This window comes from Lissotriton helveticus, chromosome 10 (genome assembly GCF_964261635.1).
Source record: "Lissotriton helveticus chromosome 10, aLisHel1.1, whole genome shotgun sequence".
NCBI classification, from domain to species: Eukaryota; Metazoa; Chordata; class Amphibia; order Caudata; family Salamandridae; genus Lissotriton; species Lissotriton helveticus.
Window position 1 is genome coordinate 278,750,562 of NC_136071.1, and position 15,219 is coordinate 278,765,780.

The 15,219-nt window shown below is 48.9% G+C and overlaps 1 protein-coding gene across 2 annotated transcripts in view; it reads left to right on the forward strand.

Moving 5' to 3' along the window:
- The first annotated feature begins 538 nt into the window (after positions 1-538).
- The window catches only part of CCDC13 (coiled-coil domain containing 13), a 431,895-nt gene continuing 417,214 nt past the window's right edge, over positions 539-15,219 (forward strand). The window contains exon 1 of one of the 2 annotated variants that reach the window (XM_078665306.1): positions 539-657. In XM_078665306.1, coding sequence (XP_078521432.1) covers positions 583-657 — 75 coding nt within the window. In that variant the 5' untranslated portion in view covers positions 539-582. Of the gene's footprint in view, positions 658-791; positions 1,017-15,219 lie in introns of those variants that run through there. The other variant, XM_078665307.1, reaches the window with a different exon arrangement.

Here is a 15,219-nt window from a genome sequence, read left to right on the forward strand (position 1 = left end):
TTCTGCATTCCTTCGCTCCAATACCTACAGGTCCAGTTCGTGCAATAGAAAACTGCAAAATACCTAACGGGATCACCCACGAACTACTTAGCCTCCAGTGTTTGAAGTGTCGCCCACCCCCTCCCCCCGCGCCAGATCACACGAACTGTTTATCCTGATCTGGATTGCTTTCGTGTTTCTCTAGGTAATAGAATGCCTGATGTATCTCACTTTGTTCAAGCAGGAGTCCGTACTTACCAGCGATTAGTGTCTTTCCAAACAGTCACATAACTACAAATGTCACAGCATGCATCCTTTCAGAACAGTGGTAAACAGACTGAAGTACAAACCCTAGTTCGGTTTGACATTTTGTTGCCGGGTAACTAAATAATCTCTTCCGCTACCATTATTGAACGATTACTTCCGGGGCAACTACGCAATTTTTCCGGGGCTGGTTTTTATATCAGCCAATTGCACGATTATGTGGGCAGTTCATCTACAGGGAGTCTCCAGTACCGCCCCCTCGCCTGTCAATCAGCGTGCTGCCGCTTTCGGATTGGTTTTCATTGCTTTCACCTAATGAAATGGGTTAGAGTGCTTTAAATGTTTATTGTCGCTTATAAGCGAAAGCACAGCAGAATAAATCGGATTTTAAGGTCTACTGTCGGCAGACGGAAGGTAAGTCCAACGTCCAAAAACCTCTGGCATAATTTCGAAGGGTTGTTGGGTATGCTTTTATGCTGGAAAGCTGAAGGCATTGTGGCGGCTAGACTGTTTTCCGTTTGAGACATCAGGCAACTCCCCCCGTCACTAGGGTTACGAGATGCCTTCATGTTGCCAAGACGCAACTTAACCGTGCAGTAATTTATTTGAACAAATCTGTGCATTTTCGAAATTTCGCATTTTCTTGAATTTACGCGACAAATGATTAAACAATCATGTATTTAAAAAAAAGCAAAGCCTATACCTTGAACTATTGACTCCGCTGGCATTGAATCAACTGGAAAGCATACACGTCGCCGCCGAATCAATCCGAGGTACTGTAGCCTAGTGATGACATTTGTGCATATTAAATGTTGGACCCACATTAGTTAAACATACCTTATAGCAATTAATAGCGGTCCAAATACATAGCAATTATGGGGTCTGTAACCTGGAGTAGAATAGGCGGGGTTAATGAGTGTGGGGCGGGGTCAGACACATTGCCCAAAAATACCCAAATATTCTGTAACTCTTTTGTTGGCTTTTTGCCTACAGGACTCTGCATATAAAATGTAATGCTCACATACTAATTGAACAAAATACATGTAAGTTAAACTTGTGACAAATGCTTTGTTTTGATAAGGAAGCTCAGTTGGTTAATGTGATCTCTTCAAATGTCTGTGCTTGTAACCACAGGTTTACTGGTTTGAATAATGGTTGGTGCACTGGGGATATAGTAAAGTGTATATATAGGTCTGTGAGGTCGCTGACTTTAACAGAAAGCACTGTGAATATGTTTGTCATTAGCTTAACTATGTATTGCTCACAGTATAAGATAGTGTTGAGTTGGAAAAGTCATCTGCATTGTAATGGACGTGCACCCCTTCCCAGAGTGCTCAACTGTATTGATGCCTGGATCCCTAATGCAAATTTTTCTTGTCACAGCACGGATCAGGTGTGTGCTCCAAGACATAGATCTGTCTCACAGATTGCTGTCTTGTTGGACCGGGAGGGGCACGCAAAGCGCCACCCTCATAGTGGCGAGCAGATACTGCATCCACCCAGAATTAAGCAGCACAAGTCCAGTGGCGGCAGCATATCGTGTAGTGAGCAGGTCTTTTTAACTGGTGCAATTGGAGTGAGCCCTACAGACTCACTTATTTTTAAAGTTCCGATACTATGTGCTTAGCTCACACTTGACCTACATTTATTTGTTGTGAAGAGCTGCACAGGAGTGGTGTATCTGTTCTAGGTGTATGTGTGCTGTCACTAGGATAAGGGTATACCTTCGCTTCAAGAGGCAAAGGGGTACACTTCGTAACTAGACGCCACCTCTGCATGCAGTGGGAAAAAGGAAAACAAACCCATTTTTTATATACAACTGTCACCCACTCTAGTGGTGTCATGATTCATTATTGGGTTATCACTGACTCCTAAAAGTCAGGGTGGGCACAACCGTATTCCAGCGAGCTCTTTGTATATTCATGTGTCTGGTGGAACATACGCATAAATAAAAATCCCTCATCCATTCCCAAGATAGCCCTTTATTATTGGGTTGGGTAGGAATTATATTTAAAAAAAACTACAGGTGGGGCATGTAGGATACAATGGTCCTATGACCCTTGTGGTGCCAACCTGTATCTGCCCTACAGTGAAGGGTGCCGAAGGTCCAGGGCATTTGTTAGGGCAGGTTTGTTTAACTAATCACTTCCCCGGTGACGTCCTGTGACTACATTTTCCTTGTGGCATGCAAGGGCAGGAAATACTTGCTGGTCTAATGGTACCCTAAAATGGGCATTTTCCGCCCCCTTAGGGGTGGAGGGAGATTTGGCCCTTTAGTCAGACCGTCTTCAAGGGTCCCTAACCGTCCATCTACCTACTTAACTCTGCTCACGCCAGACACATTAATATACTAAGAGCTCCCTTGAATACGGTTGGGCCCACACTGACTTTTAGGGCTCAGGGTGAACCTGATGATGACTAGTGGGGGTGAGGGTTGTATATAAAAAAGGGTTCTATAAAAATGGATTAATTTTCGTTTCCCCACCTCATGTAGAGATGGCGCCTAGTTGTGAAGCTCACCCTTTCTCTCATGAGGCAGAGGGATACCCTATGGTATTGGTAGTTTGAGTTCAGGGAGAACGTATCCTTTTCTTTCTTTGGTTTACTTAAAGACCTCCCTTCCTGCCCGATAGGTAGGTCCCCCGACCTCACCACCCATTGTGCTGTGCCTGGGAAGGGTATAATATAGGGACAATGCAATACTGAACAGTGAGTGCATGTGCTAGGTGTATGTGTGCCTATGAGTAGTGCAGTACATGGAGGAAGCAGTGCTGTGCAGTATGTGCATCCTAAATGTATGTGCTGGTGTATGTATGCCAATGGGTGGTACAGAACATGAACGACACAGTGATGTGCAGTGTGTTTAGGTTTTATACATCCACTGGTTGTATGTGTGCCTGTGGATTGTACTATACCTGGAGGGCCCTGGGTTCAATTTTGGGAGACCCATGCCTGAATGTGTGTGTAGTGGGAAAGCAGCGACCCCATGTGAGGGGCTGCAGTGAGAAGACTGCAGTGTGGTAAGGGCCATAGCCCTTGTGCAATACTGTGCCACGATTCCAATGCCAAGAGGGTCTGCTGCCAAAGACTTTCCTGTGCTGATCAGGCTGGAACCAGTCTACTGTGAAGAGTGGTTCCGTCATGAACATGGCAGCGCCGCGTGGCCCTCTCTCCCCCCCAGCACCGCGGCGGAATTACCGCCGCGGCCAAGGGGTTAAGGAGCATGGACATTCGATCACGTACACGACGAATTGGCTTTTACACGTGATCAGTTCTTTAATTTGCCACATTTTGTTGTTTGGCAATCTTACTTCCGTTGTGTTTGTAGCAATTTGGCAGACTTTACAATTGTGGCATTTCAAAAAGCCCTTTGTTTTTAGCCACTGCGCCCCCTTTCTTTTTTCCTGGTCTTGATGGTGGCTGTGTATCAACTTATCTCTCAGATTTTTGGCACGACAAAAAGTTATATTTGGGTGTTTACCCACCATTTGACTCACCGTTGGATCCAGTTGCAAGAGTTTCCAATTTTTCTGAGGTTTCCTACTATTTGTTTGGATTCCCTCGTATGATCCAAGATCAATCTCACTGTTGTTTCTTCTGATTGAGTTGTGTTCTGAGTTACTTTATGTTTCACATCCAATGTATCTTGTCTCTTTCTTTCATTGGCACGTTTCCAACATTTTTTGATGATTCCATCTTTGTAACCGCGCTGTTTGAACCTTTTTGCCATTTTTTACTGTGTTCCTCCCATTCTCTTTGTTCAGAACAAATGCGCCGTAATCTTACAAATTCTCCATATGGGATGTTATCCTTTACTGTTGTTTTGTGGAAACTGTTAGCATGAAGAGTGGCATTGGTGGATGTCTCCTTTCTATGAAGTGTGGTTTCCAATTTGTTGTTTCGAATATATATCTCTATTTCTAGGAAAATTGCTCTTTCACTGCTGATGTTGTATGTGAATTTTATGTTGGCATCAGTTGAGTTTAAGATTTTAAAATATACTTCAAATTCCCGTACAGTACCATCCCACACTATTAGGAGGTCGTCAATGTATCTTAGCCACTTCGTTACGTGACAAATGTATCATTGTTAGGATGCCATGCTATTTGCTGCTCCCACCATCCCACAGTGAGCCACGCATATCCTGGACTGAAGGAGAAGCCCATTGCGCATCCTTTTGTCTGATGGTAAATTTCATCACCAAAAAGGAACACATTTTGTGTGAGACACATCTCGATCATATCCATTAGCATTTGGTTATGATGTTTAAATTGGATATCTCTCTCTTTCAAGAAGAAGGCACATGCCATTAGGCCAATGTTGTTCTCAATGTTAATGTAAAGCGATGTCACATCCATCATTATTAGCATATAAGATGGGTGCCATGGTAATTCCTGGAGGTGTCTTAAAAGATCAGTTGTGTCCACAAATATTAACTTAAATTCAACACAAAGGGCATGAGAAAGAAATCGATGTAGTTAGCTACCGGTTCCATTAAGGATCCTTTAGCCGACACAATTGGTCTCCCTGGTGGTTTCAGTGAGTTTTTGTGCACTTTGAGTAGAAAATATACCGTTGCAGTCACGGGATGATCTGTCATTAAGAATTTACGTTCGTCATCATCAATTAGGTTTTGTTGTTGCCAATCAGATATCCTTTTATCCAAAAGTTCTTTGAAGATTTGTGTAGGATTTTTATCCAATTTTTTATAATATTCTTTGAATATGCCTCCAATATGTAATCCTTTGTATTTAAAATTAAGATGTTTCCACCTTTGTCTGCCACTTTAATCATTATTATTTTATCCTCCATTAGGTTTTTTAGAGCAGTTCTTTCTTCCTTTTTCAGATTATCACTATATTTCATCCCTTTGGTTTTATAGATGTCTTGTACCACAGCCTCTTGAAATATATCTATTTTGTTGCAATGAGGCAACTGGGAATAGAAACGTGAGGAAGGTTTCTTGCCACTTAAGCCTGCTCCTTTCTGTGGGCATTCTATTGATTCTGTGATGATCTCCGTATCTTCCATCACGTCCAAATTTACTAAGGTGAGGAATGCCGTCATCTCTGCAGTTGTCAAAGTTGATTCTCCCGTGTTGTTCTCCATTCTTTTTTTCTTTTTCATTTTTGTAAAATTGGCCATTTCTTGGTTTTCTCGAAAGATTTTTGCAAGTTTGATTTTCCTTATGTATTTGTAAATATCAATCTGTGTCTGTGCCATGTCCATTGATTGTGTTGGACAGAAATTAATTCCATGTTTCAACAATGATATTTAATTATCAGTGATAGTTCGTGATGATAGATTCATTACTACCAGTTCATCTTTCTCGTCCGGGATCTCCATCAGATTTATTTCGAGGTTTTTTGACGCATGCTCCGCGACTTTGTGCCTATGTCTTCGGATCCACTTTCTCCTTTTGCCTCTTCTTGTTGGTTTCTTGATGCCATTGTACTGGGCACCCATTTGCACCCTCTTCCTCTGCCTCTTGGGGTTGGATTTTGATTTTGTTCCCATGATCTTTGTTGGAGGACCAACCACATGTCCCTTAAAGAATTCCTTGTAGATTGCTGCTCACTTGATTCCACATTATTTTCACTCGCTCCTGTAGAAGTTAATGACGTTACACTTGTGGAGCTTTGTGCTCCCCTATTTATCTGACCTTGATTTTTGAAGATATCAAATTTTTTAGCATATGTAAATATGCTGCCATGCAGATAATCCTCTTTGTCCCTTTGAAATTTGGACTGCTTCCTTGCTTTGACAATTTCCTCACGTTTATCCACATATTTCTCTAGATCTTCTCTGAGTTTAATAATTTTGTGATTCATTTCTATTAAGGCTAGCTCCTTTTCAAGTTCTTGTAATTCCTCTTTGATTTTGGATAATGCCAATTCTAGATGTTTGACTAATCTGGATATTAGTCTTAGTGAAGAGTCCAGTACATGTTCTCCCCATTCTGTAGTAGGGGATCTCTGTGTATAGTCATAATCTAGTGAATAGTCCCGCCCATGTGCGTGGACCCCGGAGCAATCAAAAATAATTTCTTACAGTGTCGAAAAATGCAGAACTGCACAGACACTTAAGAGAGAATTTAAAGACAGATAATGCAGCCTAAAAAGGCTACACTGTCCAGTACTTCAACTAGAAATTCCACCACAAAAATCCACAAACAGCAAAACCTGTACAGATTTCCCTTGCTTTAACAGCAAAATCCCTCAGGAATGATAGAGAGAAGAACCTGGACAGACTAGCCCCATAGGCTGCCATTATGTGGCTCAGAACAGGATACTGTGCCTTTAAGAGAACTTTCCAGAACTTCACAGTATCCCAGAATGCCCTGCAGGTCCCAGTTACTTTCAGTTCTTTTTTCCGGCTCCTGCAAGCAGGACCCTGGAGCATTGAGCTCTCCCTTTTCAAGGGTTTATTGGTGTTATTTCGCTGTAAAATCGATTAGAGTACTTTCTAAGTACTTTTAGGCTTTTCTTCTTGGTGTTTTGCACTCTTTTGATGTCAAATATGCCTGCATTATTTGACAAATGCCCGGAGTGCTCCAGGAAGAAGGCAAAGTCAGACCCTCATGAGGTGTGTATCCTCTGCCTGCCCTCTTCCCATATTCCAGAGGAGTGTGAGATCTGTCAAGGCTTCTCTGGCAGGACCCTGAAGGACAGAATGAAGATCAGACTTCAGGGCCTCGAGGAAAGGAGGCTGAAGGCGCAAGGTGGGTCTGGAGGGGCTTCATCTGCCCATGCTGAGGCCTCTGGGGGGCTCCCCAGGGGCAGGAAGTCCAGCAAAAGTCCACATTCTCCGTCTGGGTCGGTAGCACTGACCACAACGTCGAGAGGGAGGTCCACGGCCGGCTCCCAGTCTCCCCAGGGCTCTGAGTCGAGAATACGTCGCCCGTCGACGTCGAGGGACTTACACAGGCCGCCGTCGAACCCAGTGACGATTTCTTCGGCGTCGTCTTCGACGTCGAGTGATCGGCGTCGACGGGCCCGGCGTCGGCGCTCGCCTTCGAGGCGACACCGCCGATCGCCGTCGACGGACAGGACATTGTCGTCGTCGAGGGGATCCTCGTCGTCGAGGCCGCCGTCGAAACGGAATAGGTCGCCGTCGAGGCAGAAGAGATCTCCGGCGAGGAAGAAGTCGCCGTCGAGGCGGTCGAGGTCGCCGTCGAGGCGGACAAGGTAGCCGTCAAGGCGTTCAAAGAGGTCGCCGGCGAGGCGGTCGAGGTCGTTGTCGAGGCACAAGAGATCGCCGTCGAGACATAAAGGATCGTCGTCGAGATGGTCGGGCTCGACGTCGAGGCATGGAGGCCGTTCGACGCCGAAGCATAGAAGACGGTCGACGCCGAAGGGGCGCTCGACGTCGAGGGACCTACGTTCGACGCCTGGTCACCGTTCTTCGGCGTCGAGGGGTCGTGCTGACAGGCCTAGGACTGTGGGGGGCTCCCCTCAGTCCGGAAAGGATGGCGGGTCACCGGGATCGGTGTACTTGGAGGTGTATACCCCGAAGAAGGCTGTTCCACCTCCTCCTCCGTTGCCAGGAGGTCTACCTCCGAGGGCTCCAACCCCTCCTCCGTTGCCTCCTCTGCCTCCGCTTCCAACAGGACCTAGGACCCCTGTGCCAAGGTCGGTCTCATTGCCCAGGCTTCCGACCCCTCCCAAGAAGACTCCTAAGTCTAAGGAACCGCCCAAGCCCAAGACGTCCGCCCCGAGGAAACCGGCAGAACGCCCCAGACCTAGGAGGTCAAGGTCGCGCTCCAGGCGGAGAGACAGATCGAGGAGCAGACACAGGTCCTCCACCAGATCTAGACATCGCCACAGGAGGCATAGGTCCATATCCCGTACAGCATCCTCTAGGACCCGTTCCTATTCGCCTACTCTATCGGATTCTCCGGAGACTAGGGTGTCCCCGGTCGACGACATTGGCACGTTCCAGGAGGTGCTCCTGAGGGGGGCTGCGAAGTTGGGTATCATGGTGACGGCTCCTACACCTACGACGTCCGTGATATTCGAGACGCTTCACAAGAAGCACCTGTCTCACCCTCTTCTGCCGTTGGTCCCAGGACTGGTCGAACCGGCGGAAGTGCTGTTCCTTACACTGGCGGTGGTGAAGGCTGCTCCCTCAAGACTCCTGAAAAAGTACAGAGCTCCTGACTCGGACCCGGCCTTCCTACGTGTGGACCCGGTGCCCGACTCGGTGATAGTGACGGCGGCCAGGAAGTTGCATTCTACCTCCCCGTCCTCCACAGTGCCACCGGATAAAGAGAGCCGCTGGATTGATTCGGCTGGTAGGAAAGCCTGTGGGACTTCTTCCACCACTATGAAAGCCTCCAGCGATTCGGCTTTGCTAGGGCGGTACAACCGTGCGCTATGGGACTCCCTGGAACAGTTTGCGGACCTTGTTCCACGCGACAGGAGGGAGGACTTCCTGGAAATTGTCTCGGAAGGGATGCTGGTTTCCAACCAGGCCATCAGTGCCGCTGCGGACATAGCGCTGTTGGCCGCACATGGCTACTGTCACGGGGTCAACCAGCGCCGCCATGCTTGGCTCAGGCTTACGTCACTCAAGCCTGAGGCGCAACAGCGGGTGGCCAATCTGCCGTTTTCCGGTGAAACACTCTTCGGAAAACATGCCGACGACGAAATGGCCCGGATGAAGGCCGAGGCTGAAACCCTGACGGCTGTGGGTCTGGAGAAACCCAAGGACAAAAAGCCTTACCGCCAGTTCCAACGGCGGTTCGGCTCGCAGGGGAAAGGAAGAGGACAGTCTTCTGGACAACAGCAGCAGCAACAACAGCAGCAGTTCCGAAGACCCTTCCAAAAACGTCAGAGGGGTAGAGGTGGACAGCAGTCCTCTACCGCGACCAAAGGCCCGGCCGGGTCTTGCCCCTGAGCGGTTACTTCCCCTTCATCCGTTACCCGCTCCGGTGGGGGGAAGCGTTTAATTTTTTCTGGCAGAGTGGAGAAAAATTACTCAGGACAAGTGGGTGCTGAATATTGTTTGCAATGGATACAGTCTTCGGTTCATCAGCCCTCCTCCATCGACTCCTCCGGTCAGCTCGCAGTATCAGCTGCGCGAGCTCCAGGCGGAGGCCGATATCCTGTTAAGGAAAAGGGCGATAGAAGATGTACCTCTGTCTCAAAGGGGAAGAGGTCTGTACTCCCGGTTCTTTCTGGTCCGCAAGAAGGACAAGAACGAGTTCAGGCCCATTCTGGACTTGCGACAGGCAAACAAGTGGATTTGCAGAGAAAAGTTTTGCATGCTGTCGTTTCATCAGATTTATCCTCAGTTGCAACGGGGAGACTGGCTATGTGCCATAGACCTACAGGATGCATACTTCCATGTGCCCATTGCACACAAACACAGGAAGTTCCTGCGATTTCAAGTCGGCACCAATCACTATCAGTACACGGTACTTCCGTTAGGGCTGAAGTCTGCGCCCAGGACGTTCTCGAAGTGCATGGCAGTGGTAGCGGCACACCTGAGGAAGAACAAGGTGTTTGTCTACCCGTACCTGGACGATTGGTTGATCAAGGCCTCCTCCTTCTCTGAAGCTCAAGCACACTTCCAGAAGATGTGCGTTCTGTTGAACAAGCTGGGGTTGCACATCAACATGTCCAAGTCTGTTCCGACTCCGGTCCAGTGCATTCAGTACTTGGGAGCCTCCATCGATACGCTGTCAGCAAGCGTGTCTCCTTCGGAGGAGCGACGATTATCACTCCTTCGGAAGGCTCAGGCTCTCATGTCCATTCCATCTACGACAGTAAGGACGGTGTTTTCTCTACTGGGATCGATGGCCTCTTGTATCTTCCTGACGCCACATGCGCGGCTGCACATGAGACCGCTGCAGGAGTGCTTAGAAGATCAGTGGGACCAGAGGAGAGGTTCTTGGGACGACAAAATACGACTGTCTCTGCATGCTCTTCAGTCTCTGAAGTGGTGGTGTTCAGCGGAGAATCTCCTCAGAGGGGTTCCCTTCCACAAGGACATTCCCACACAGACTATCGTGACGGATGCTTCTCTCCAGGGATGGGGAGCGCACTCCGGAGACTTACAGATTCAAGGGACGTGGTCCCCGACGGAGTCCACGTACCACATCAATTTCCTGGAACTCAGAGCTGTTCACTTAGCGCTGAAGGCTTTTCACCTGTCCTTCCGGACCAACTCTCTGCTTGTACAGACGGACAATACGACTACGATGTATTACCTCAACAAGCAGGGGGGCTCGAGATCCCGCACTCTGTCGCAGGAGGCGCTGGCGATCTGGCACTGGCTTCTGGCCCGAGGACTGTCGATAACGGCCACTCATCTGCCGGGTGTGCAGAATGTTCAGGCAGACGAGCTGAGCAGACTGATTCAGGAAAACCACGAATGGGTCATAAACGACGAAGTACTAGGAGAAGTCTTCGCAAGGTGGGGAACTCCAGACGTAGATCTGTTCGCCACCGCCGAAAACAGCAAATGCCGAGACTTCGCCTCCAGGTACTACCAGCCAGGGACGCTGGGGAACGCGTTATGGATCAACTGGTCGAACAGCTCTCTGTACGCTTTTCCACCCATTCCCCTGATCCCGATGGTTCTCATCAAGCTGTCCCAATCCAGGGCGAGGATGATTCTGATTGCCCCGGAATGGCCCAGACAGTGGTGGTTCACGGACCTGCTTCACCGGTCTCTCCTTCCTCACATGAAGCTGCCGTGCAGGCCGGACCTTCTCACGAAGTTCGGGGGGCGAATGGTGCACCCCAACCTCTCGTCTTTGAGTTTGGCGGCATGGCTCCTGAAATAGTTCAATATGGCCATCTGAATCTCCCAGAGGATTGTATGGACATACTGAAGGAGGCTAAGCGACCTTCCGCTAGGACTTCTTATGCTTACAAGTGGAAGAGGTTTTGAATCTGGTGCAAGTCCAAGAACTATGACCCTACAACATGCAAGGAGGATGTCATCCTTCCATATCTACTACATCTGGCGCAGTCTGGCCTTAATGTCCATTCCATTAAGGTTCATCTGGCTGTTTTAACTGCCTACAGGAAATGCCCTTCACAGACTTCCTTCTTCCAGATCCCTGTGATCAAAGATTTTCTGGAAGGCTTGAAGAAAGTATTCCCTCCTGTCAGGCTTCCTTCGCCTTCATGGGACTTGAATGTGGTGCTGTCCAGGTTGATGAAGGAGCCTTTTGAACCTATTCATAAGGCTTCGTTGCAGCACCTGTCCTGGAAGGCGGCGTTCCTCGTGGCCATTACATCGGCCCGCAGGGTGAGTGAAATTCAGGCGTTGTGTTGCCAAGAACCTTATACTGTATTTCATGCTGCTAAGGTTGTTATGCGTACTCACCCTAAATTTCTTCCCAAGGTTATTTCTGATTTTCAGATCAACCAGACTATAACTTTACCTACGTTCTTTCAGAATCCTTCGTCTCCAGCGGAAAGGTCCTTGCATTCCCTGGATGTTAGGAGGGTGCTGAAATTTTATCTGGATAAAACCAAAGATATTCGTAGGTCAGACCAATTGTTCATCAATTATGGATCAGTCAGGACGGGTCTTGCTACCTCTAAACAATCCATCTCGAGCTGGATTGTGTCCTGCATACAATTGTGTTACCAACAAGCTAATAAGACCTTAGGGGGAAAACCTAAGGCTCATTCCACCAGGGGCAAAGCCGCCACGACGGCTTTGCTTCTTAACGTGCCAATTGCGGAAATCTGCAAGGCGGCCACTTGGAAGTCGGTCCATACCTTTGCTAAGCATTACTGCCTGGACTCTGATGCCAGGGCAGACACTCAGGTTGGGCAGGCTTCGCTGCGAAATCTGTTTGCACAATAGTGGTGTTATTTCTCGTTTCTCCACCGCCGCTTTGGTGTGGGGATGGGCTTGCCATTCTATTCACTAGATTATGACTATACACAGAGATCCCCTACTACAGAAGGAGTAGTTTCTGTCCTGTAACTCCAGTTCTGTAGTAGGGGTATCTCTGTTATAGTCATAAGCGCCCGCCCTCCTCCCCGGTGGAGAGAGATATTCATGTAAGGAATGCTACAGGTCCAGCGTGTTACGCCTTCAAAAAGAACTGAAAGTAACTGGGACCTGCAGGGCATTCTGGGATACTGTGAAGTTCTGGAAAGTTCTCTTAAAGGCACAGTATCCTGTTCTGAGCCACATAATGGCAGCCTATGGGGCTTGTTTGTCCAGGTTCTTCTCTCTATCATTCCTGAGGGATTTTGCTGTTAAAGCAAGGGAAATCTGTACAGGCTTTGCTGTTTTGTGGATTTTTGTGGTGGAATTTCTAGTTGAAGTACTGGACAGTGTAGCCTTTTTAGGCTGCATTATCTGTCTTTAAATTCTCTCTTAAGTGTCTGTGCAGTTCTGCATTTTTCGACACTGTCAGAGATTATTTTTGATTGCTCCGGGGTCCACGCACATGGGCGGGACTATTCACTAGATTATGACTATAACAGAGATACCCCTACTACAGAACTGGAGTTACAGGACAGAAACTACTCCTTCTTTGAAAAGTTCGTTGGTCGCATCCTTTTGGCTTGGCATACGTGATATTCTAAGGCCCCTCGGAACCCTCTGTACTTCTAGCTCTATATATATTTTTTTTGTTTAATTTTTTTAATTACCCTTTACACCCTAAAAACGAATCCCACCCTGGTCCCTTTAAATACCCCTGCATCCCATAATCCTAACCCACCCTTACTCCTTAAAATACCCAAGCATCCTTAAACACTAACCCATTCTGAACCCTAAAAATACACCCTGCACCCCAAAACTATCCCTGAAACCTAGAAATACCCCTGTACCCTCTAAACTCTAAATAAACCTTATCTCCCCAAAACACTAACCCATCCTGAACCCTAAAAATTCACCCTGCACCCCAAAACCTAAATCTAACCCTGAACCCTAAAATACCCCTGTACCCCAACACAAACCCATCCTGAACTCTAAAAATACACCCTGCACCCCAAACCTATCCCTGAACCCTAAAAATGCCACTGTACCCCAAAATCCAAAACCCACCCTAAACCCTAAAAATGCCCCTGTACCCCAAAACGTTAATAGTCTCTAAACCACGGGTACTCATAGAACGGCCCGCGGGCCGCCAGCGGCCCGGCAAGCCTTCCCTGGCGGCTCGTGGACCTTGCAGACAATTTACCAGTGTTTTGGAAAAAAAATAAAAATAAAGAGTGTCATCAAACACTGCGCGCTGCGACTCTGAGAGACTCTGCTGCTCTGTGGGGTCCCGGGCATTCCAGTGATAGTCAGCGTGCAGCTGCAGGCGCGCTAAGAGGTGAAATGCAAAAGCCTCATTAACATACAAATGGTCTTTTAAAGACCTGTGACACGTGCTGGGGTGCAGCTGTGTGTGTGCGCCAGGAAGCTGTCTCTGCCCAGGCACACACAGGAAGGGTGAGATGAAGAGGGTGACAGAGGGAGGTAGAGGGAGGGAGACAGAGGGCGGGAGGGAAAGGGAAAGGGAGGGAGGGAGGGAGGGAAAGAGAGGGAGGGAGGGAAAGGGAGGGAGAGCGAGGGAGGGAGGGAAAGGGAGGCAGACAGACAGAGGGAGGGAAAGGGAGGGAGAGGGTGGGAGAGCAAGGGAGGGAGGGAATGGGAAGCAGACAGAGGGAGAGGGAGGCAGATAGAGGGATAGCGAGGGAGGGAGGTGGAGGGAAGGAGACAGGGAGGGAAAGGGAGGGAGAGCGAGGGAGGGAGGGAAAGGGAGGGAGAGCAAGGGAGGGAGGGAAAAGGAGGGAGAGCGAGCGAGGGAGGGAGGGAAAGGGAGGCAGACACAGACAGAGGGAGGGAGAGGGAGGGAGAGCAAGGGAGGGAGGGAAAGGGAGTCAGACAGAGGGAGAGAGAGGCAGACAGAGGGAGAGGGAGAGAGGGAGGGAGGTGGAGGGAGGGAGACAGGGAGGGAGGGAAAGGGAGGGGGAGGGGGAGCGAGGGAGGGAAAGGGAGGTGGAGGGAGGGAAAGGGAGGCAGACAAAGGCGAGCGAGGGAGGGAGGGAAAGGGAGGGAGCGGGAGGGAGGCATACAGAGGGAGAGCGAGGGAGGGAAAGGGAGGCAGACAGAGGGAGAGCGAGGGAGGGAAAGGGAGGCAGACATAGACAGAGGGAGAGCGAGGGAGGGAGGGAAAGGGAGACAGACACAGACAGAGGGAGAGCGAGGGATGGCAAGGGAGGGAGAGAGAGGGAGGGAAAGGGAGGCAGAGAGAGGGAGACAGAGAAAGGGAGACAGACAGAGGGAGACAAAGAGAGGGAGAGGGAGGGAGACAGAGGGAGACAGATAGAGAGAGACAAAGAGGGAGAAGGAGGGAGACAGAGAAAGGGAGAGAGAGGGAGACAGTGAAAGGGAGAGGGAGGGAGACAGTGAAAGGGAGAGGGAGGGAGACAGAGGGTGACAGACAGACAGAGGGAGGGAGGGAGGAGGGTGACAGACGGAGGGAGGAGGGAGGGAGGAGGGTGACAACCAGAGGGAGGGAGTGAGGAGGGAGGGAGGAGGGTGACAGACAGAGGGAGGGAGGAGGGCGACAGAGTGAGGGAGACAGAGAGGGAGAGGGAAGGAGAGAGAGGAAGACAGAGAGAGAGATGGAGACCGAGAGAGAGGGAGACAGAGAGAGAGAGGGGGAGTGAGACAGTCAGAATGAGTGAGACAGAGGGAGTCAGGGAGGGAGTGAGGCAGTCTGAGTGAGACAGAGGAAGAAACATGGAGAGATGGAGGGAGAGAGAAGGAGAGAGGGGGGGAGAGAGAGGGGGGAAAGGGGGGAGAGAGAGAGAGAGAGAGAGAGAGAGAGAGAGAGAGAGAGAGAGAGAGAGAGAGAGAGAGAGAGAGAGAGAGAGAGAGAGAGAGAGAGAGAGAGAGAGAGAGAGATATATATATATATATATATATATATATATATATATATATATATATATATATATATATATATATATGGGTGTGTATGCCGGGTCTGGTGGCTCAGTGGAC